The following is a 22,843-nucleotide window of genomic DNA, read 5'->3' as shown; positions in this document are numbered from 1 at the left end:
TAAACGTAGGAAAATCTTTGCAAGTAGTGAAAGGGTACGTAATGCGGACCTTTCTCCCCCGTTGTAATCTGTCATGCCTATCTACTCCCCACTGATTGATGCACCTGTTTCACCCGGACCATTTACTAGAGATACGTCATCTGGCCCGACCAGAGAGCACCCCTAGTGAAAAGGACATATGCAATAATAACGAAGTGATCACTGTATCCTGTTAACAGAAACTTTAGCATGAAACAACCTGGAAAGAAAAGAATAGGAAAACGAAAATCAGTAGGCCACTGATGAACATGAACTTTTATTAAACAACGAACAAAGAAACGATAACATAACGTAATGATAAAACCTATTAATGTCCTAGAAACAAGAAAACGTTAAAATATGCCAGTGGTGAGAGACCAGAAAAACAGTAAGAGAAACCAAATCACCCCTCGCTGTCCCACCGCCTGCCACGCCAAAAAAATCGATAGACTAGGGAAAATGCAAGTCAGTAGAACATCCGCCCCCACTCTGGAAACTTCCAAGGTGGGGCAGGGTTCCGACTACGCCCAGCCGGGAGCAGCCCATATAAGGCAGGTCCTGCTGCCACGCCTCGGCCAGGAGATCCTAACGTAGGGTGTAGCCGGAGGAGAGGCCGAGGCCAGCGGGACCCGGCCAGGGGATTGCCTTTACAACGCTGAACAGTTGCAGGGGGGGGGAATGTCTCCTCGACCCTCCCCTCTCTCTCCCAGTCCGGCCGCGATGGCCCTTGAGAGTTGCAGGTAGTCCCGCCACATGCTCTTCCGGTCCGGCCACCAACGGTCGGGGGGCCGAGGCCGGCGGGATCCGGCTGCAGCCGATAAACCAAGAAACCCGTTCATGGGGCCAGAGCCAGGGGCGTCCGGCCGACATCTACCGGAAGCCCGGCCCGAAGACGGACGGGACACTTCTTCTTTCTTGAATAATGGCTGCGACAACACTGGGGGGGGATGTCTTGCACATGCCTCCGACCCCCCCCCCCCTCGTCCTCATCGCCTGGTCCGGCCATAACAAATCTCAAGCGAGACGCCGTGGGGTGCACTGGGAGGGAGAGACGGTGCGAACAGGCCTCTCCCGCCTCCCCAGGTGGAGGCTTCCCAGCTGCACCCTCAGCGCTCCAGGCGCCCGGAAAAGGGTTCTTCCACTGTGGCCATGCTGCAACGTCTCGCCCGGCAGGGTGGAGCCCGTCCGCTCATGTGACCCCGCGATCGCCGGTAGCTGCCGAACTCTCAAAATGGCGGTCGACCTGGCAAGAGCGGGCCCAGCATAAAGAAATGGCCCGGTCACTGGTTGACTCCACCACCGTAGTCCTCCACGACCTTGAAGATTCTAGAGGAGCCGCGGGAGTCTCCGACCCCCGATGGGGAATGACTGCCATGATCGCCCGTGGAGTGACGAAACTGTATCCGCGGGACGTCGGCGCTCCCATGCTGGCGCCAGCCTCACTTTGAATTACTAGAATCCTGCAGACCTCACTTCCGGTGAAAGCACAGTGTGACCCGGTAGGAAAAATTATTGCACCCCCTCCCCTTTTTGACTGATAGTTCAAACCACCGATCCTTTCCTTTGCCCTTTTAATGGAACTTTGGACTGCCTCCCCCTCTTTTACATTTTCTAGAGAAAACAAAACATTAACCACTACATTAGCATAGCAGTTGACACCAGAACTGTTTTCAAATTGAAAACCAACAACATCTTCAACAGAATCCTTTTTGTTTCTGCTGTGACCCTGCTACAGCACAGGCATTGTCCCCAGCAGTAATTCTGCAATGCCGGTAAGAATAGCTGTGGTGCCTACTGGACTCACTCACCCCCGCAGCGCCCCACGCCGTTATTTGGTGGGCGGCAACTTACTAGACATCACCTTCGTGCCATTTAGATTTCAGCGCGTTCTGCTGCCTTGGAACTATTCGCACAACAGACCGCTACTGACAAGAATATTTCATTATTGGTGCTGTCAATTTCAATAAATCTATTGGATAATTCAAAAGAAATTGCCACGGTCTCTTCGTTGTTTAAATGTTTTTACTGTTTTTGTTTTGTTGTATATATTTATATGTTATTAAAGTTTTATATTCCTACTACTTTGTTGGAGTGCTATATATTTTTAATGTGACACATAATTGTAAAAACTTTGATGTACAAAGAGTCATTCCTGGAATCTTCCGCTTCAGGCTCGGTCCCCTCCCCAATCACAATACAGGATGGTTTTCAGATAGTAGGAACACGTGTGGTGTGACGGATCTCATCGGGTGTGGGCCTTGATCTACTATAACTCCTTTGAAGAGGGGTGATTCTTTACAGCTGGGGCCATAAACTACATCTGCAGGGCTAGCTGATAGCCTGGACAATCGGACACAGAGGAAGAGGAGTGTCAGAGGGTGCGGTAGTGAATAGGGCGAAAGGGAGGTGTCGGGCGGGCACAGAGTGTGATTCTCAGGGAAGAGCAGCGCAGATGGGGGGAGGTTTATTGCCCATGCATAAGACAGAGAGCGGTGGTGACCAGTGCCTGGGGAAGATGCTTGCGTGGGTGAGGAGCCATGCTACGAATCGACAGCGTGCAGAGAGTGGGTCTGGTCAAGACATCTAAAATGGCTGCCGTGCACGACAAAAGTGTGGCATTTCAAAAAAGGCAAGATGGCGCAGACAATGTTTTTCAACACTTCCTCATTTCCTTCGAATCGAACGTTAACAGACGTTGGGGCATATTACCAAAGTTAAGCGATATTTATCGCTAACGATGCTTACCAACAAATTTTTTACCACTAAGCATCGTCAGAAATTATCGAAGATAAACCTTGCTATTATCAAGGTTTATCGCAAATGCGATAATAAACGGCCGCAATGCATGAATATCGCTAAAAACTCAGCGATATTCATGCATTACCGAGCTAATGCTCTTAGCCATGTTATCCACCTCCCATTGGATAACATGGCTAAGAACTGCTCAGGGCAGGTGTTACTTTTTGGAGATATTCGCGCTTAGCGCGAATATCTCCAAAAGTTGGTAATAGGAGATAGATATCTTGCATGTTGTAATGCAAGTTATTGTGGTATATGGAACTCATACCATAATCTCTCAGGAAAGCAGAAACTGATCCTTTTGGGACCGCCTAAAAAGGCCTAGGGGGTGAGGAGTACTCTACTTTGCCCCCTTTTCACGTTCCGAACTATTTTATTTTACTCTCTTCTGTAATTACACAAAATAGCAGCGATAAGATGCATCGGAGACACACAGTGAGAGAAAGGAGGCCGGAGATGAAGAAGAGATGTCAAATACACATTGCAGATAATATAGTGGCAGAAGGGAAGTAAATATGAGTAAACTTACCATGTAACATAAAAATGTTGCACTCTATACTATAAGTCTCATTTTATACTACAATCACTTCGCTACAACCTCATAAATTAAAAATAAAAATGAATAATGTCTCAAACAATTTTTGATTTCTAAATATAAATTTATTCTTCAGAATTTTCTAAATTTGAAAGAACTAGTAACATGTCCTCATCAGCAATGTCCTCATGAAAAGTCTCCAATGATGATTCTTGTAACTCTATGGTCTCCAAACACTCGATAAATTCGCCATCAAGAGATTGATCAAAAAAATCATTCAAGTCATCTCCTCCTTGTGACAATATTTCATTATTGGTGCTGTCAATTTCAATCAATGTAGTGGAATCATTCAAGTCATCTCCTCGTGACAATATTTCATTATTGGTGCTCTCAATTTCAATCAATGTAGTGGAATCATTCAAGTCATCTCCTCCTTGTGACAATATTTCATTATTGGTGCTGTCCATTTCAATCAATCTAATGGAATCATACAAGTCATCTCCTCCTTGTGACAATATTTAATTATTGGTGCTCTCAATTTCAATCAATGTAGTGGAATCATTCAAGTCATCTCCTTGTGACAATATTTCATTCTTGGTGCTGTCCATTTCAATCAATCTAATGGAATCATACAAGTCATGTCCTCCTTGTGACAATATTTCATTATTGGTGCTCTCAATTTCAATCAATGTAGTGGACAATTCAAAAGAAATTGCCACGGTCTCTTCATTGTGAGCCATTTTATTTTGAAATTGCTTGCTGTAAATTGCAGAAAAAAATAATCACTTTCATTTATCGTTTTTAGTAATACATAATATAAAACTAACTTTATCAAGTATTTAGTATAACAGAAGGACTGCAAATAAATAACAGAAAACATTTTTCAAATTATCTTCAAGTGTACAACATAGTTCCCCTTACAAATTAACAACTCACCTTTTTAAAAGTAGGAGAAGTGTTAGTACTGTGTAAATCAAACACCAGAAATTCACCACCAAAAATTCCTCACAAATGTACCTCAGACAGTAGTATCACAAAATGGCTGTGGTTTCCTCTCATTTGAAATATATACATAACCAATTAACTTTCATCACACACAAATACAAAACCAAAGTAACATTTTAATTGGTTCTAAATTTCAACACTTTCAAATGTGTTTTCCCCATGCAATTTTCCATAGGACATTTACATACGTCTACAGCCTGAATGGCTGAACGGAATTACACCAAACTTGGCAAAATGGTACATCAAACCTAAGAGGTCAGGAAGGATCTACTATGCCCCCTTATGGTCATTTCCCCCTTCGCTTTGGCCTCCTCTTGTCTCTCAATCCTACCGAGAGACAAGATGGCGGCCGCTACGGACTGTTTGGAATGTTGACAGACGCCGGAGAACCAATCAGCTTCGCAAAGCTCCGTAACGCAAAAAGTACGCGAAGCGGAGCGCTGTTACAGATATATATCTTTTTTTGAACGTTAATTTCTCAAAATCCACTGGAGCACATATATTGAGACCTAGCAAAGGCACATCGGGCTACCAGTCCCTAATATTTTGCCAAGTTTCGTGCAAATCCATTCAGCCGTTCGATTATTATTATTATTTTTTTTTTTGCCCCGCGGGGCCCTTTTAAAACCTCCACATCAAACGTAGGGGGTCAGCGAGGATCTACTATTCCCCCTTATGGTCATTTGCCCCTTCGCTTTGGCCTCCTCTTGTCTCTCGATCCTACCGAGAGACAAGATGGCGGCCGCTACGGACTGTTTGGAATGTTGACAGACGCCGGAGAACCAATCAGCTTCGCTTCACAAAGCTCCGTTGCGCGAAAAGTACGCGTCCTGGAGCGCTGCCCGGTCCGCTGTTACAGATATATATCTTTTTTTAAACGTTAATTTCTCAAAATCCACTGGAGCACATATATTGAGACCTACAAAAGGCACATCGGGCTACCAGTCCCTACAATTTTGCCAAGTTTCGTGCAAATCCATTCAGCCGTTCGGGCTAAAAGTGAGGCCAACCGCCCTATGGAAAACTCAATGTTAAAAACACGTTTTGGGACCCCCCTTTTTTCTCAGCCCCCCCTTGACGAACCCCCCCCAAATTTTCAAGGGCTGCTCAGAAACAAAATGTGCCATTTTCCTGAAAATTTCAGCCAATTCCGTCCACAAACGCCAAAGTTATTAGACATAGAATTTTCAAAAAACCCATAGAGAAAAAATCCTAACTATATATACCTACTGGCGACCGCCAGTAGGTAATATATATATATATATATATATATATGAATTTCCTTCTTAGTTTCATGGTCAGTGTGTATTTTATATCCCAATATCAGCTCACAGTTTATCTTTCTAAATCCTCTCTGTTTCTCCATACTAATTTGCAGATTACCTAAACATTGTTTTTACTGATTTAGTCCCCTTATCTCTTCAATTGATACTAGAGTTACCTCCCTCACAGGCTCAATTGTGATTTCTCGCTAAATATTTCAGCTGTCTTAAGATGAGAGCTATGAAACTGGCTACCACAATCCTCCATTTACCCCTCAAAACAATTCAAGCTCTTACATTGTCCCCAAAAGTCAACATTTATGCTTCTCAGCCCTTTAATTTATACTTAGTCGTTTTTTTTCTGCCCTCCTCTCCGTGGCAGCATTTGTGTCTGTTCACAGTATCTGATATTTGTCCTCCAGCAGTTAGACTATTGGCATCTGTGCTTTTATGTAATGTAAAGGTCAAAGTATCCAATTTGTTTTCAAGTAACACCTATAATGTGATTGATGACTATCATCAGCTCTTAACATTTACAGTGTTAGGTTTGATTTATAATTGGCATGTTTTTCATCATAAACATTCGAACATTCAAAACTTTGCTATTTTAAAATGAACACATTAGTTCTCTTTTCTCTAAGATAGACTGAGCTGCACTGCTTGACTGTTGCAGCAGCAGCACAGCTATTCCGCAATGTGCCACAAAGACCATAATATAGCCTTATAGCACGCCGTAGAGGGCTATACCGTCTATTAAAGGCCCTCTCCAGCGTTAAAGGCCCGAGCCGAAGGCAAGGGCCTTTAACAAGGGAGAGGGACTTTAATAGCCGGTATAGCCCAGCTATGAAGGGCTATAAGGCTATTAGAACATTCTGCCACTAGAGGGCAGAATGTTCTAACCAAAAAGAACAAAGCCTTATGGGAGCGTGAGGGGATTGGAATCCCCTCATGCTCCCTGAAGCCTTTATTCACAGCCAGAGCTGTGAACAAAGAAACATTGGAATTTTGGAGCTCCAGGCTTATACCAGCCATTATAAGCCCGGAGCACTCCATTGTTTTCAATGGAGCTCCCAACATTCCAATGTTCTAATGTTGTATGAACAACAGTCCATGTACCTGATGCTCTTGCTGTATAAAAGTGTTTTATGTAAAGGACTGTACCTCCACTGTCCAACTAATAGCAAATATTTAAATCAAATAAATAAAAGTACTCCCACAATTAAGACCGCATTTTAAAGGCTCCATTTCTGTGCCACTAATTGAAATTTGAATGAAAGTGAGTGTGGCACCATCCAACAAATAAAATAATACTTATCAGTTCATAAATTGGTATCGTATTGCATAATTAATCAAAAAATTTTTTTTGCATGGGTCCTCTACAACATTGCCAACTGGTATATTCATGAAATGCATCAAATTGTGCAATCTAATCCAGCTTAGATTTACACACTCGTAAAAGAAGTAATGTACATGTGTGTAATGTGTACTTGCACATGAACTAATAGGCAAATCTACAAAAGAAGCATACTCACCACTAGGCCTCGTGTTCCTCTTGCTCCTTTAGGCCCCAATTCTCCAAGTGGACCATGGTCACCCATTTCACCAATTTCTCCGATAAATCCCATCTGTCCTTTTTCTCCCTGTTTTGGTATTGTTGCAAAGTTTAAAACAGATTTGCGCCAGTGGCATCATAACATAAAAATCACACACTACAGATAGCAAAAACGTAAATAATGCACCATCATCTTTCATGGCTAAATTTACAAACAGTTTTTCCTAACTACATGTGCGACTTATACCTGGTAAAATTTAATTTACAAATACACTTGAAACTAGCACACAATAATGCAATGTATAAATGGGTGATGTACTCATTGATACCTAGACTACACACTTTGAGATTTATACTTGAGTTGCACCAGTGGGCATTCCCACAAGCGAGTCTGTGGAGTGGTAACTGAAATTGTAAATAAATATGATAAACACTCATCCAATTGTAGCTTAATACATATTTACAAACATTTGTAAATTATTATCACATCTATGCTACATCACAATAATGAAAGTATAGGAGCAGGGCTTAATTTGAACCTGTGGTTTCTGGTGCGCAGCACCAGCACTTAATTATCAACACCTGTACTTTGACAATCTGCCACAAGGTGGCACTGTCTGGCTAATTTAGAAATGACCACAACAACAGTTAATTATTAATTCAATATACAGTAAAAATTACTATTACCCACTGCCCATACCATTCTAATTGCTTTCGGGGTCTTAAATAGCCTGAATTGTCATACTTGTAGGAGTGTGATGGTTAGTAGTTGTGTTGTTACTATCATTGGCAGCATGGCAGGGGCAATGTGTGATGCAAGCTGCAGAGGCCTCCTGACAAGAACCCTGGCACTTATTTTTCCAAGAATTAAGCACTGTACCAAAGGTATTAAAAGAGTGCTAGACTGCACCAGTTAGTGTAGGTTTCATATGTGTGTAGGATGTAAAAGTATATTAGTGAAACACAATGCTTAATTTGTAAAGGATAAGTGCTGGGATCAAAAATTTTGCCTAGAAGCCCACAGCGGCGCTACTGAATGTTGGAATGTGGATTACCAAGACTGCATAGCCTTGATTCTACTGTATGCCTTTTTAGTTCACTCACAGACACTTCCTGTCTCTTTCTTTCACTCTTGCAGGTTCTTTGTCATTCCTGCTTTCTCTGTTTCTCACATTTTGTTCTGTGTTTCTCTCTTTTTTCTGTGTTTCTCTTCTGTCGTATCCCCCACCTGTATGTTGATCTCTTGTTCTGAGTCAAAGTCTAATGAGGAACAATAAGTGCCTTTCCTTGAATAAGAGGGTGCAGGTGGGCCCCCACCTGCAACCACTGGCTCAAATTAAGAACTGATGAAAAGTAATTTTAAGAGAAAGAAATTTAATTAAAAGATAATTAGAACCTTTTTTGATTTCCTACTCAAATACATGTGCACTCTGATTAATGCACTTTGTTCACATGCTGTGTTTGGAAAATAGGAATTAATCAGATTTCTTTACTACGCATGTTGTCTACAACATGCATACAGTACGTAAACCACACACATTAATATTTAACTCAGCGAGTGTGAATTACTATAAAGAAAAGCCAAAAGTAAGGAATATCATAATTTGCATTTGTTTCTTTGACTCCAGATTCTAAATTTCTTGCTTCCAGGTTCATGGTGGTGTCGGCATAGATCATGCCCTTTTGGTACACAATTGAAAAACTTATATGAGATCCTTAGTCTTCACGCCATCCTTTATAATAGTTTGCAAAGACTAGTTTCAACACATGGATTGGAAATGAATTTAATTGGAAACGAACTTCAGATATGTGAAAGCAATGCATTTGGCAAATATTTTAGAATCTACTTATCAAGAAGCATTTAAACATTTGGTGAGGATCAGCAATATAGGAAAATAATTTGTACAGGGAAAGCACATGGCATAAATGTCTTGTGCTCGTGTTGGAAAAGGATGAAGAATAGCAGCCACGGCTCCTCTGCTAAGGCAGAAAAGCGTTGCCCCACTGCTCTGGGAGCAGTTCAGAAAGGAAAAATAAAATGATGATAAAGCAATGTTATCATTTTATTTTTCCGTACTGGCTTAAAAGCGGGCAGGGGCTTGCCAGTGCAGGGGGAGGAGTGGTGGGCACTCTCTAAGTATGCACAACAGTTTGGCCGGCTGTCTTGGAACGGCCAAACAGTTATTGCGCACTTTGCATGTTCCCTACCAGCTGTATTGCACAGCCTGGGTGGAGAAAATGCACAGACTCCCAGTCCCTGTCTGAGCACCGAACCGCAGCACACAGACCAATCACGACACTGCTGTCAAGCTGGTGACAACAGCGCGTGATTGGCTAGGGGAGTCTGTGTGCTTCCTGCGTCAAGGACAGAAGAGGACTGAGAGGGGGCAGCAGGTCTGGAGGTAAGTGGATTTTTTTTAGCTCTGCTTCCTCCCGCCCGCCACCTTAGTCAAGCAGCAGCCGCCCCTGAAGAATAGCACTTTGGACACAAAGTCAGTTCCAGTTAGAGTCATTGATATGATGCAGAACCAACAAATGGGCAAAAGAATATTCAGAAATGAATTGAAGAAGTTTGTTAGGAAGAGTATGACCTTCAGGAAGAGAATGTCAGAAAGCAGGGTGTTTGTGGATGAGAACAAAGGAGGGGCAAACAATGATGGAAAACATCTCCAGGGAAGCATGCTTGTGCATCTGTAGCCTAGTCAACATTTTAGTGCTTGAATGGTCTTCATCAGTTACGTTTCTTTTATGTATTATTTTTTTAGTCAAATTTGAGCCCTAACATTTGGGCACTAAACATGTTTAAAACCATACAACAATTGCAATATAGTACAGAACACAACAAATGCTCAAACCCGGAGAGAGCATTTAAAGGTGCATTTCTAAGATAGGCAGTGAGTAGCGTCCCACTCACTGTGGAAGAAACAAGATATCCACTGGAGTCAAAATGTGGAGCATAGGGGTTTAAGCGCTATGGGGAGATGACCAACAATCTTCGAATGTCAGATTGGAGTTGAAGTCAATGTGTGAAAATCAAACAAAAAGAGGAAGTTAAATAGCAAGTGGTGAAGAACCAAAAACAGAAGAATGTTTGAGGACTAGTTCGGTAAGCAAAGAAAATGGTTGATTTAAAGAGATGTGAGCCTTTCGGTTGAGAAAAGACTTTTCGAGTGATTTGCTTTCCTCAATTTCGCCTTGAAGACATATTTTGACAGGATATTTTGTTATTTGGGAGGAAAAGGATATGTCCAAAATTAAGACAGAAAAGGAAAGAGACCACGGGTGCATTGAGGAGATTGTAGTCAAAAAGTTTAGAACAATGCATGAGGAAAAAAGATAATTTCATGTTCTTAGGATAAGGAAAAGAAGAGAAAAGGTACCCTGAAATTAGACGACGAGAGGCAGAGTTCATTCTGCCAGCCATCATGTGTGTTTATTTCCTGACAATAACCAACATCAACATTTCCTGGATTAAACCAACCACAGATGGTCACGGGATGCCCTGCATTGGTTCCATACTGCACCACTCTATTGCCACCAAATTGCTAGTTATGTCATTCAGATCCGAGATGGAAAGGAAACCTGAGGTAATATTGTGGCAAATAGTTACCTTTTTTCCTGGGCGACCACGGAGACCTGGATTTCCTGGTTTTCCTTCAGGCCCCTGCAGATTAAAAAACAGTGAGAAATCAACAGGTGGTTGAGTAGGAAGTGCAATGAAGCAATGAAGAGTGTGCATGAGGTACGAATGTTTCAGAAATGTATTTGTTCAATGCGTATTATTGTTGCAGGCAGGAACATCTTGTAAGTTTCTGCCTTAAGCAAGTTAGATTGTAAGTAGAGCTTCAAGTTACAACACTTCATGAGAAGTACAGTGAACCAACTCTACATCCTTCAAGTAGACAATCTCAAATTGAAGTTAAAAATGGACAAGGTAAAACTTACAAAAGGGCTATGTTTATATTCAGTACTTTATTATCATAATAATTAAAATCTATATCACACAACTAAAAAAGTTCAACTTAATTTTCTTCCCAACAAGCAATGGCTACATCATATTTTCTTGAGGATGCCTTTTTCTAAAAAGATACAAATTTCTTTTAAATACAAGACCTTCAATACTTACCACTGGACCTATTCTGCCAGATTCACCAACAGGTCCTGTAATTCCTGAATTTCCGGATTCACCTTTTTCGCCATCCTCCCCAGGAGGGCCACGGTCTCCATGCTCCCCCTAGTGGAAAGTCAACAAGATTAAATAGAACAGTAACTCTGAGCGCACACTAAAAACAATATTTTTCTGTGGAACACTGGAGCAATTTCACTGTTTTTGATGGTACCAAAGGCTGGAACAGCGCTCGAACAGATGTGCACGGCAAGCCCTAAATGTCGCTGTTGCAATCAGATGCCCAGCCCTGCCCGTGAACGGATGTTGATGAACAAAATGGCATGTATTACCACTCCGTCGAGGACTAGTCCTGTGATCGTAGAAGGATGTTTGGGGTTAATAGCGAGAGGTCCTGGACCTAGAGACCCAGATATCAATCTCTCTGACTCTTCGCAATAGGAGAATAAACAACACAGGTGTGCACCTTTCTACAGGGGGCAACTGTTCAGTTACCTGTATGTTAGGTTATGTTAAATGTATTTGTTTAGCACACGAATATCCGAGGGCATCTCAGCACTGGCTACAGGGTGCAGAGAAAAGAAAAGTGAAGAGTTAAGCTGTATAGAATAATCAGGTCTTAATGGATTTCCTGAAAGTCAAAAGATTGCTCGAGTGTTTGATAGAAAGCTGACATGTAGATTAAGCTGGGGTGTTATAGACAGAAACATCCCTCAGTGGAAGACTTTAAGTGGGATTAAATGATGTAGGTATGCAGGGATGGCTTAGTGTTGGTGGGGCCTCGTGCACCAATCTTTGTTGGTGCCCCCCAAGACCTTATTCTTCACTGATTACCTCTCTATCACCCTCTAATGATGCCCCCAATCGCTCCATAGCCTGCATTTCACATGTATTTATTTTATGGCACTAATCAACCCAATATAGACTGTCGGAGCAATTTACATCACAAACATATTATACGGAGTCAATGAGCCATACAAATGTGTGCATATCAGGGTGTAGGAAATGATACTTAAGTCAATGATGGCTCCAATGTGTAGGAGTCACATGTCATTTATCCAGGTAGCTGTGCTTAATTTGTAAAAACATAACTGCTCGTCAGGAGGTCACTGCAGATTACACCACCCACTGCCCCAGCCATCACTGCCAAAGTACCAACACAATCTACTACTGTCACAATCCCACAAGAGTGACAATGGAGGCTATTCTAGGACCCCAAGGCTTAAAGAATATCTTGGACAGAAGGTACTAGCCATTTTTATTGTATATTTAATTAATAAACAGCTGTTGTTGCGGTCATCTTTTAATTAGACAAATAGTGCCTCATGTGGCAGACTGAAATAAATGCCCGTGTTGAGAATTAAGTGCCGGCGCCGAGCACAGGAAACCACCGGCACAAATTAAACACTGATTGGTAGGCATTATATGTTGACAGTGCTTGGTCTGGAAAAATGAGGGACAGATTAACTAAGTTTTTATGATATGCAGTCACCAAACTTGCTGTGCAGCGTTGTGTGAAGAAAAGAGCACACAATCACACCATATCTATAAGATATGGTGCTGTTGCTCTTAGGCTTCCTTGGCCAATGCACACACCATTGCACCATAGTGTAAGGGTGTTTGCTTGATGTCAAGCTTGGGTTTTTTCTTGTAAGGGTACTCTTGCTGCACAAAATTCTATGCTTTGACAAAGTTTAACACTGTACCACCTTGTATGTGTGCTGCATGGTGCCCCGAGGAGTAATTTTTTAATGCCAATCCCATTCTACCAAAGTTTGTAAATAGGAATTTGCATCAAAATCCATTGGTGAGAGTATGGGAAGCTCATTTACCACCCATTGTATGATTCCTTGACGTAAAGTAGTGCAAAGAGCTTATATGTGTTACTTTAGGGCTACTGTCTAAATCAGTTTAGGATTTGTGCTAGAAAGTAAGTCCCAAAACAGCTATTTGCACCTGGATTGCTTCACATTTGTGATGTAAACCAGGCGCAAAGTGTTTGTAAATACACCCCATAAATGTAACACAATGATTGGGGTTTCATACTAATACAATTGTATTGCTACCCAAAGGAACCCTTTTTAGCAACATTAGAATAACGAATGACCGAGGGGAAAAACAATACGGTTCTATTTACATACAGCACTTGGATGCCAGTTGATAGCTCAATGTGCTGAATTATAAGGGTTGTTACTTATATACTCCAAGTAACAAAAGGATCTCTCTGACAAAGCAATAACCCACTGAGCTATTAACATACGAATCTGTGATCTGCATGTCACTATTGCTTTGCAGCAGAAACATTTACTCTCTATGCTACTATATCACAAGTCGAAACTGTGAAAAGACAAACTTGGGATCGTTCCCTCATGTGCATTAGCAGCCAAAGGTATCATGCCCTTGTAATATCTGCAGAAAATGTTGGTGCACACAAAGATCTCTGCAGGCTGCTCTTATCTCACTTCAGCCAGATCGCCCCCTTGACCTTGGATCATAGTGCAACGGCACCGGTCGCACCGCCATAAAGCTGGCACTGTATGTATATAGAATTTATGGAATTAATATTCATTGATGCATAATGCAGTATTGCCAAGCATGCAAACAATAACAATATCAGTCCTTGTTACTTTAAAAATACCTCTACACTAGAACACTGAATCACAAGGAAAAATTACGCCCAGCAAGCACTGGCAATGCGAAGAATGCATGGGCTAAAAAAAAGAGAGATATGTGCTCTGCTAGAGCTTCCTACTCTGATCTTGATGTGGGGGTTCTGGAAAAGACACAGTACTTTGAAGGATCCTCAAGTGTGAATCAAAAGTCACCCAAGCATCTTCAGGCGAAATTCCAGGGACTGTCATGGATTATAGCCCAGATCTAACATGGCTGCTGTATTTGGATTGTTTGAATTTGAGCGGTCTAATAGTTGGAAAGGCTTCTTACACAAACAAGTACAGTCTTGGGAGTGTGGGAGCAATCAAAATTTCTTTTTGGTTTGTGTGTGTGAAAGTTAGAGTAATGAATACATTCATAATTCTTTTTGATGGGGAAATTATATTTTAATGGACCCAACAGATCATTCAAACATTTTAGGAATAGGTCTGTGATTGTTAACATCTTGGAAGACATTTATATTTAGATGAGAAATTAATTTTTAAATATACATTGCCTTTGGAATATGGCATTAGTCTGAGAGTTTACCTGGAATAGATCATGTTAAAAAATAGTATTCTCCAAAGTAAGAATTACCCAACAAAACACCTTGCTTTGTTTTTGAGAGATTACGATTTTGTTGACTTTTACATAGGAATCTATATGTTGAACACCATTCTTTATAAGGTGATGGATAGTGTTGGCATGTCGGCACAGTGGCTGCTAATAATGAGCCAGATATGCTGGTAGGTGACCCAAATGTTTAAGAAGTTTCATTGAGCAGAGCATCAGATTGCTTATATGTCAGTAGAGAAACAAATTACTTAGGAAATTACTATATTACATCCGGCACTGCTTAAAAATGGTGATATGAAAATGAAGTAAAATTTCTTGTTCACCATACCAAGGAATGCAATGACAGATCAGCTTCTCAAGTCGAGGTATATAAGTTTGTTCTATTCACAAAGGTATTGTGGTCATAAACGTAAAATTAAGGCCAATAAACACCTCATTTAAGCCTATCAAGGATTCACAAAAGGTTTGCTCGTTGGTGTAAATGCATTTTTGGTTGGGAATATTTCCACCACGAGTGCAGAGGAATCCGCAGTTGTAATTTCTATTCAAGGCATCGGAAGGGGGTATTCTGTTTGAGGAAGCCCGCAAATATGTCTTTTTGAAGGCATTCCCAAACCTTCACCTAAAAATGGTTGTAAAGTTACTCAAGCCAAGGGGAGCAATAACTCCTTTCCAGGTTGCGGAGTGGCAAGACTCACCCCGAGGTTTGCTGAGTGTATAGGGGAAAAGCTTTCTAGCACAGGGAAAAATATTTTCCAGTGGAGAAGAAACCCATGCACTTTCATAGGGAGGTTCTATTGTTCCTGTGTGGAATTCTATGCTGTATAGATCTCTGCACAGTGGGAACGGGTGCTTGCGGGAATTGGGACATGGCATTCCCAGCATTACCACAAAACAGAAAACCTGTCCCAGCATTACACCTGGAAACCTGAAATTGGCTAGGTATGCAACTGGGAATGTTAATAAATTCTAGAAAGCAATGGATCCTCAGGGAAATATCTAAATCTCTTTCGATACAATTACACCTTTACTGGTGAATACGTTCTTTTCACTTATTACGGTTCCGGGATTGAGATATTAAAGTGTGTAGTCTCAGTACAACCCTGTTCAAGAGAAGAACCATTGAATGATTATGTGTTCCATTTGCTCCTCAGGAGATGCAATAACTCATTAGGGGGAAAATGAACAGTCAGAGTAAGTTGCACATGGTCCGGCTAATCAATATTCGTTAGATGGTTGAACTGTTTTCCACACCGCTAAGGACCGATGCAAATGCAGTGACAGAGGCCTGCATGTGAAAGTAGATGTGTTTTCATTTATTTATTATTTTGTAGGACTCCATACAAAATAAATACCTATATAAATAAGTACATTCAGTCGCTGCTCGGAAAAATATGAAGTCCTAACTAATAGCAGTGTGACAATCCAATAGAGTAGAAGAACCACTCACACTGGATGGCCTTCACTGTAGCAGTCTCTTTGTGACAATTATTTTTGTTTAGGGTAAGAACCATTACCCACCCTCAGGTGGCATGCTTCATCATAGGGTTCATCCTCACACCACTCGCAGACGTTTGTGGTGTTGGTCACAACTCCCCATGCGGGAGAAGATCACTTAGAGTATTTTCTTGGAGTGAGAATCATACGTGAGCTGTGGATGTAGGTGTGTGTTGCAGAGGTCAGTGAAGGTAGTGTCGGAAATAAAACTAAATCTGGTGGACAATCTCAGAACTTTATTATGTGTCCCCAAGGGATGGAGTAAAACTAAGAGGAACTTGAAACTTCAACCTAATAATGTATTTCACCTCCCTCTTAGATTTACTCTGGTAATGGCAGAGAATCGATTCTATTACATCTACCAAATTTCGACCATAGGCTAAAAAGCATACATTGCTACCATTGTTTCCGAAAGAATATAAAAAAAAAATCAATTTTCTAATCTTGACCATTTGGTTTAACCATGATGTAAACTTCTGACAGCTGATGTGAGCCATTATTTGCATTTACAGTCAGCACTGCAACCCCTGCCTTTATAGCAACAGGGGTCACAATGTCACACAAAAAAGTGCATTGCGAAATGGAAGTTATGGGAAACATCAGAAGTCCTGGTGCACGGTTGCTTCTACAGATACAATGGAAGCGGTTCACCAACAATTATTGCATGTTTCCACAAACGCACAAAAAAAGTCTGTCAATGATTCAGCAACAATTTAGGGAATCACAAAAAAACATTTTGAAAATACTGAAGGCGCTTTGGGCCTCTACATCTGGGCGTTTCAGCTGTTTTTAAAGGCACAAAACATATGCACATTGAAGCATTTTTATACAGAAAGTTAAAACTTACCTTAGGCCCATCTTTCCCTTGAACACCATCTTCTCCTGGTGGTCCTGGCATCCCCTATTTTAATAAATAATAAAAAAAAAACCTTTTCAATTTACAGGCACATTTCACAAGACATATTTCCATGACCGCACGCATGCCCCCATGAAATACTTTCACCTACAATTTGTACCAAAATAGGAGTCCGCAATCAAGATCAGTAAATTAAACACCCATGTTCCTCAGAGCACACGGTTTTCCTTTGAAAAGTTCCACGTGCCTTGCACCCCCTAAACAGAAACTTATGGCAGCGCATACTGGCCTGAATGGTAATATAAATAAGTACGTTTCAGAATGGAATTCAGTGAAAGCATAGTTTTTTTTTTTTAAATAAACCATTATATGGAGCTTATGCTAATATTTATTGAACCAACTCAAAAATTATACAAAGGTGTCGTAGTACAGAAGTATTTAGAATCACAAAAATGCATTCTTTAGACATACCGTAGAAGTGCATATTGTTTAAAGTGTAAATGTATATTTTTTAAAGCACAAATCATTCAACAGGCTAAGAGCCCTCTGTATGATGATTGGCATCTCTGACGTAAGTGCCCAAACCATTTCCACACAAATCTGCCAGTCCACAGTGAAGACAACACACAGAAGACGTGGTGTGCATTTCTTTCTGGCGTGCCTAGGAATAATCTGCAAAAATGTTTTGAGTGGTGGCATGAATGCACTTGGGTTCTCATTTGTGTTCCTTAAAATTATTTATTTTACTATATGTTAAGCACAGACAAAAATCTACAACTTGATGTCTTTCTGGGTAGATGAGCGCCAAGATGCTCCTCGGAGCGATAGCAGCGCTATATAAGTGCGATTTTACATTACATTACATCACATTACATTTAGAATGGCTCCTCCGCTCGCTAAGGCGGAGGAGTGTCGCCCCATTGCTTTTAGCAGTGCGAAGAAGGACAAATAAAATGATAATAACTTGATGTTATTATCATTGTATTTGTTCCTGCAGCTTACAGCTCTACAGGCGGGGCGGGGTTGCTCTGATCCCAGAGCAAGGGGAAGGAGTGGTGGGCACTCTGTAGGGTGCGCAATGACTTTAACTCTCATGGACCGGCCAATCAGTCATGCGCACTTTGCATGTTCTCCAACCAGGCTGCATTAAAGCCTTGGTGGAGAACATGCCCAGGCCCCCAGTCCCTGGCATAGTTCCGGACTGCGGCGCTCAGACCAATCATGATGCTACATTGCAGCGTTGTGATTGGCTATGGGAAGCGTGGGAGCCCGGGAGCTTCCTGCTTGCACAGAAGCCAGAAAGAGATGGATGAGAGGCGGTGGCAACCAGCCAGCTAGCTAGCTGGCAGGTAAGTTAATATTTTGTTTTAACCCCCCCACCCACACTGCTGCTTCTCAGGAGCAGCCACCGCTGATTATGAATGAAATGTTCTATTGTTGTGTTCTCCAGCCGATGTGCAGGTACGTCACAGTCTTCAGCAAACACTTAGTTTTTTTTTTATCATGGTGAATTTATATTGTTTACTTTTAATTAACATCTACTTTTCATAAAGTATGTGCTTTTTTGTGCCACTGGAATTTATAAAACGTAGAAACAGTGAAAGCTATCATACTAGTGTCTCACTCAAATTCGTATTTTGATTTATTTTAAACCAGCCATATCACTGTGGCTTTGGAACTATTTGAATAAAAGTGTTTTAGGCAACCTTATAATGTCATGTAATATGGCATTTGCAGAGCATACCATCATAGAAGAACTCTCTGTAGAAGCCAGCCTAGGAGTGGAATATTGCTTTACATTCAAATAATAGGAACTTGAGATGTCAATGGGTGGTGGAAGCGGCAAAGAAAATGCCACAATCAGCTTTTGAGGACTCCAAACCAGTGACTACCTGAAGTAGAGAGTTTTAAAAGGTGCAAGAAAAGAAGGCTTGTGATTGGCTAACCATAGACAGCTTGAGGATATATAGTGTTGAGTTTTAACGGGGTTAACCCAAATAAAACTACCTGACCTGGGTTGTCAAAGCATTACGTGTGAGAAGGGGGTCGAGGTAGTATTAATACTTATCAAATTCTACATATAATCCACCACAACAAATTTCTTTGTTATGTTCGTCAGAAACATATATTTATTATACTGAGTAACACAATCGTTGGATGTTTTTAAATTCAAAACACCAATGGGGTATTCATGTATTAACTCAAACTTTGTTATACACTTGTTTATGCATACAATAAATGCTTTTTAAATCAAAGACATATGAAATCTTTCAGCTGTGATTTATACAGTGCTCACAGTGTGGTAAAGGGAAGGTACGATGGGAAACATGGGGGTGTTTGGATAAGTGAGGGACAGGGTAAAGGTGTTGTGACAAGCACAATAGCAAATATTTACAATAGAACCTTTACGGCCTATGCATGGTCCTCTATTCTCCTGTTAACATAACATATAGAGCATAAATATTTCATTGATTTCAATCCCATGTGTTTGTTGATGTGTAGAAGTCTACGTTTCGACCCCTGTGTAGTTAAGGGCTAATATTCCCTCATGTTGGGGTCTTCATCAGGACAGGCGATCTTGATGAGCACTTGGAAGAGGTGTTATGAATGGACACTCCTCGTGTGGCAGAAAAACCGCTCCTAGAGATTGTGGAACGTGTGGTATATGATTCTTCCACGACGTGTGGTCCATTGGCCAGTGATGGACCAGAAGAGCTCGAGATTTATTCCGCACTTCTGACAATGACAAAGGGAGAACCATAACCCCGCAACGCAGTGAAATCACTACCCTGCTTAGTGGACCACACGTCGTGGTCTAAAGTTTGGACCTAAAGTTTGCTTGAAGTAACCCCAGAACCACAACTTTGTGAGTATGAGCACAGGGGCTGTGACCCCATGATTTTAGACATTGTGTGGGACTTGTAACCAGACACTGCCGGCTTTACATACTGCACCAGAGGATTGCTGTGCTGCCAGGAAAACTACCACTTGGACTTTGCTTAATTGTGCAGATCTGCTGGAAGAACTGTCTCTTTGGCTGCAAAGGATCTTGTGTGCTGGCCTGTTGCCTACTTTACTGCTTGTGTGCCCCCCGGTGCCCTCCAAGGAGTGCTATGCATGCCCCTTGTCCTGACCAGGATCAGTGTGTAGTGAGCCCTGTATTTTTCCTTTCCCCGAGGCTACAAAGTGGGTGAGGAGCACTTCTTCCTGCACAAGGGCGGTTTCGCCAAGTCAAGATTAGCGTGTGCTGAGCATGTTCTGACCACCTGAGGAGTGCTGTGTAGTGACAGAAGATATGGGCTACCGACAAGTGATCTGAGAGATAGCGCGATGCTTCCCTCAGCTGATTGCTGACTTCCCATGTGCGGCTGTGGCAACGGTCTAAGTTGCCACGCTGTAACCCTCGCAGCTGTGGTTCCCACCGTTTCTTTTTCCTATTGGGGTCTCAACACCGATACCACATGGTCGCGGGCAGCTGCCCTCGGACTTTGGCACATGGGGGAGATCCAACGAGGTCTCCGTGCTAGTGACTGCAGCCTGCATGCTCCGCTGCCTGCCTCTGGCACAGACCCCAAGCGGAGCCATGGAACTCCACTGACATGGTGGAGTGGTGGAGTGGGCTAAGACGTACCAGCTGTTAAACAACTAACAGGTGCTTGGTGAGGCCGCCTGTTTCCCCGAAGCCATCTGCACGTTCACGGGAGGACCCATTGCTGAGCCTTAGTAAACAATGCCGTAGCAACCTGCATTGGTTTTGGCAGCTGCTCCTCATGGTCACAGCAGTTGCATTTTACTGCCCCATTCTTGGGCCGCTTGATTTTTCAATATGTGCCCCAACCCATTTTTATACACACCTCGGGGGCATTTGCCTTCAGTAGGGGCAGTCCGGGGTGAGTCCTCAACATAGGCCCGCTTCATTCTTGACAATCCCTTGAATTACCATAAGGACTGTCATAGGTGCACAGAGTTCCTTTGCCATGCACTTGGGGATTATTGATACTGTGTTGTCACTGGTGGGCGCGCAGGGGTTCTTGCGGCACACCATCCATTTCTGCATTACGGGTATTCATGATATCTGGTGATTTATGTGAGCTTACTCTGAGCCAACTCCTACATTATATTTCCTAATGTATTAATGTATGTCGTATATGGCCCACAGTTGAATGTTCCATATTTACACCCTGATGTTGTGATGTCTGCTGTGTTTCCTCACATTTCCAGGACTGGCATAGTATGCCCAGCAACCATGATTTATGTATGACCTAACCTGTATGCTAGGCCCTGATGTGTTCTAATGTATGTCGTTTTTGCCTTGCCTGGTGAGGATAATGATCATTATTTCAGGTTCCCCCTATATGTGTAGTGATGGTGGTTTCTATGACAGGTGCAACCTATAAGTATGTACTTTAGTACACTACATGTGATGTTATGACAATTGCCTGTTTGGCAAAGTGATTTATGATCTATGTGATGCCATGACAATTCCCTAGTTGTCAAAGGGATTTATGTGATTCTGGTCTATGTGTTTTATATACAATATATGAGATATTGTTTATATACCCTTGGGTGGAGTATTTTTTGTGGTGGATATGTGTGTCACTGATGTTTCTGTGTATTGCGCAAATGCTTTTGCTAATTGCCTCTGGGATAAGCTTGACTGCTGTTCCCAGCTACCAAGGGGATGAGCAGGGGTTATATTGTGTGTGTACCTCACTTACCCCGACTAGAGTGTGGGTTCTGTCAGGCTTAGGTGCATACCCTAACCAATCTGAAACCCAATTGCTTGCACCTTTCACTAGCTTCAGAGATTTTAATCAGATGTTCAATTGATGAGTCATCATCTTGACTTGCAGTTAGGTTTCTTGACAAATTGTCCCACCCTAGAGTCATGTGGTTAATTAATGAACCGAGGCATTATCAAAGTCAGGCCTTAGATGTTTTTAAAAATGTCAGCTTAAGAAAAATTGAATTTTAGCTTTTAATATGGACCAACCATCAGGCAATTTACTTTAAACACACATACCTTTACAGCAGAACAAGAAGCATACTACCCCATGTTTCTGTGACAACCTGGAATACCACTTTTCAACAGTTGAAGCTCGGACATACAGCTGTAGGGTGACTGCTAAGTCATCCTAAAGCAGCTACATCACGAGGGAGATGCTAAGACATCCAAGAGCTGCCAAGCCACCTTAGAGCATGTGAAAGGCTGGGATAGTCATGTTATGACACCCTCATCTCTCTAGCCCCTAGAAATGATTTGGGAAAATAAATGGTTCTCTTCTAATCTCAAAATACTGAAAGAAACATTCATAAACCAGAAATGAAAACGCAAAACGAAATACACTTCTACTAACCTCTCAAATGACAAGACACATCTTAGAATTTACCATCAAGCATTTGTGTTTCAGAAATTTCTTTTCTACCATTACATGACCAACCAAGCGAAAATCTCAACAAAAGAATGCTTTCTCTTTTTATCCCTCCCCATTTCTCTGTGATTCTTTTTGCGGGTCAAGATCTCTGTAACATGTTGGAGGACATGTTTCAAATAATGACAATCTGCAGCAACATCAAGGCGATTTATAAACCTGTGATAGAGAATTTGTCATCCAGTACTTCACATTCATCCATGACATCTCTTTCTATGTAAGTAGTGCTGGAACCTGTACTTGTTTAGATTCTGTCTTCAACTTTTGTTTGGCCCTTAAACATCTCTTCTATATCAGTTCAAAGGCTGGTACTACGAATAACCCACACCTGGATGGTTGCTCCAAAGATTTCATGATCTTGACCTCTTCCAAGGGGTGATCCTAATAATTGTGAGAAATATGATTATTTCACTGCCACTAACAATATGGGGTCTGTATTCTTTAGTGTCTAGTAACTACATGCCATTCACAGGTTTACCCATAAGATCTTCTGGTAAAGTGGTTACCAGCCAGACAGCTCCAGATGTATTGAG

General features: G+C 41.8%; 1 protein-coding gene across 1 annotated transcript in view; it reads right to left on the bottom strand.

The window, feature by feature from the left end:
* Window positions 1–22,843, bottom strand: part of COL24A1 (collagen type XXIV alpha 1 chain) — a 979,161-nt gene that overhangs the window by 171,950 nt on the left and 784,368 nt on the right. Inside the window, exons 36-39 of the mRNA XM_078645481.1 lie at window positions 16,870–16,923; window positions 11,298–11,405; window positions 10,782–10,835; window positions 7,152–7,259 (exon numbers count right to left, since the gene is read on the bottom strand). Of these exons, the coding sequence (XP_078501607.1) occupies window positions 7,152–7,259; window positions 10,782–10,835; window positions 11,298–11,405; window positions 16,870–16,923 (324 nt within the window). The remainder of the gene's footprint in view (window positions 1–7,151; window positions 7,260–10,781; window positions 10,836–11,297; window positions 11,406–16,869; window positions 16,924–22,843) is intronic.

Source organism: Lissotriton helveticus, chromosome 1_1, assembly GCF_964261635.1.
Source record: "Lissotriton helveticus chromosome 1_1, aLisHel1.1, whole genome shotgun sequence".
Classification (NCBI taxonomy): Eukaryota; Metazoa; Chordata; class Amphibia; order Caudata; family Salamandridae; genus Lissotriton; species Lissotriton helveticus.
Note: the sequence above shows the minus strand (reverse complement) of the source record. Positions and strands in the feature narration are given on the sequence as shown.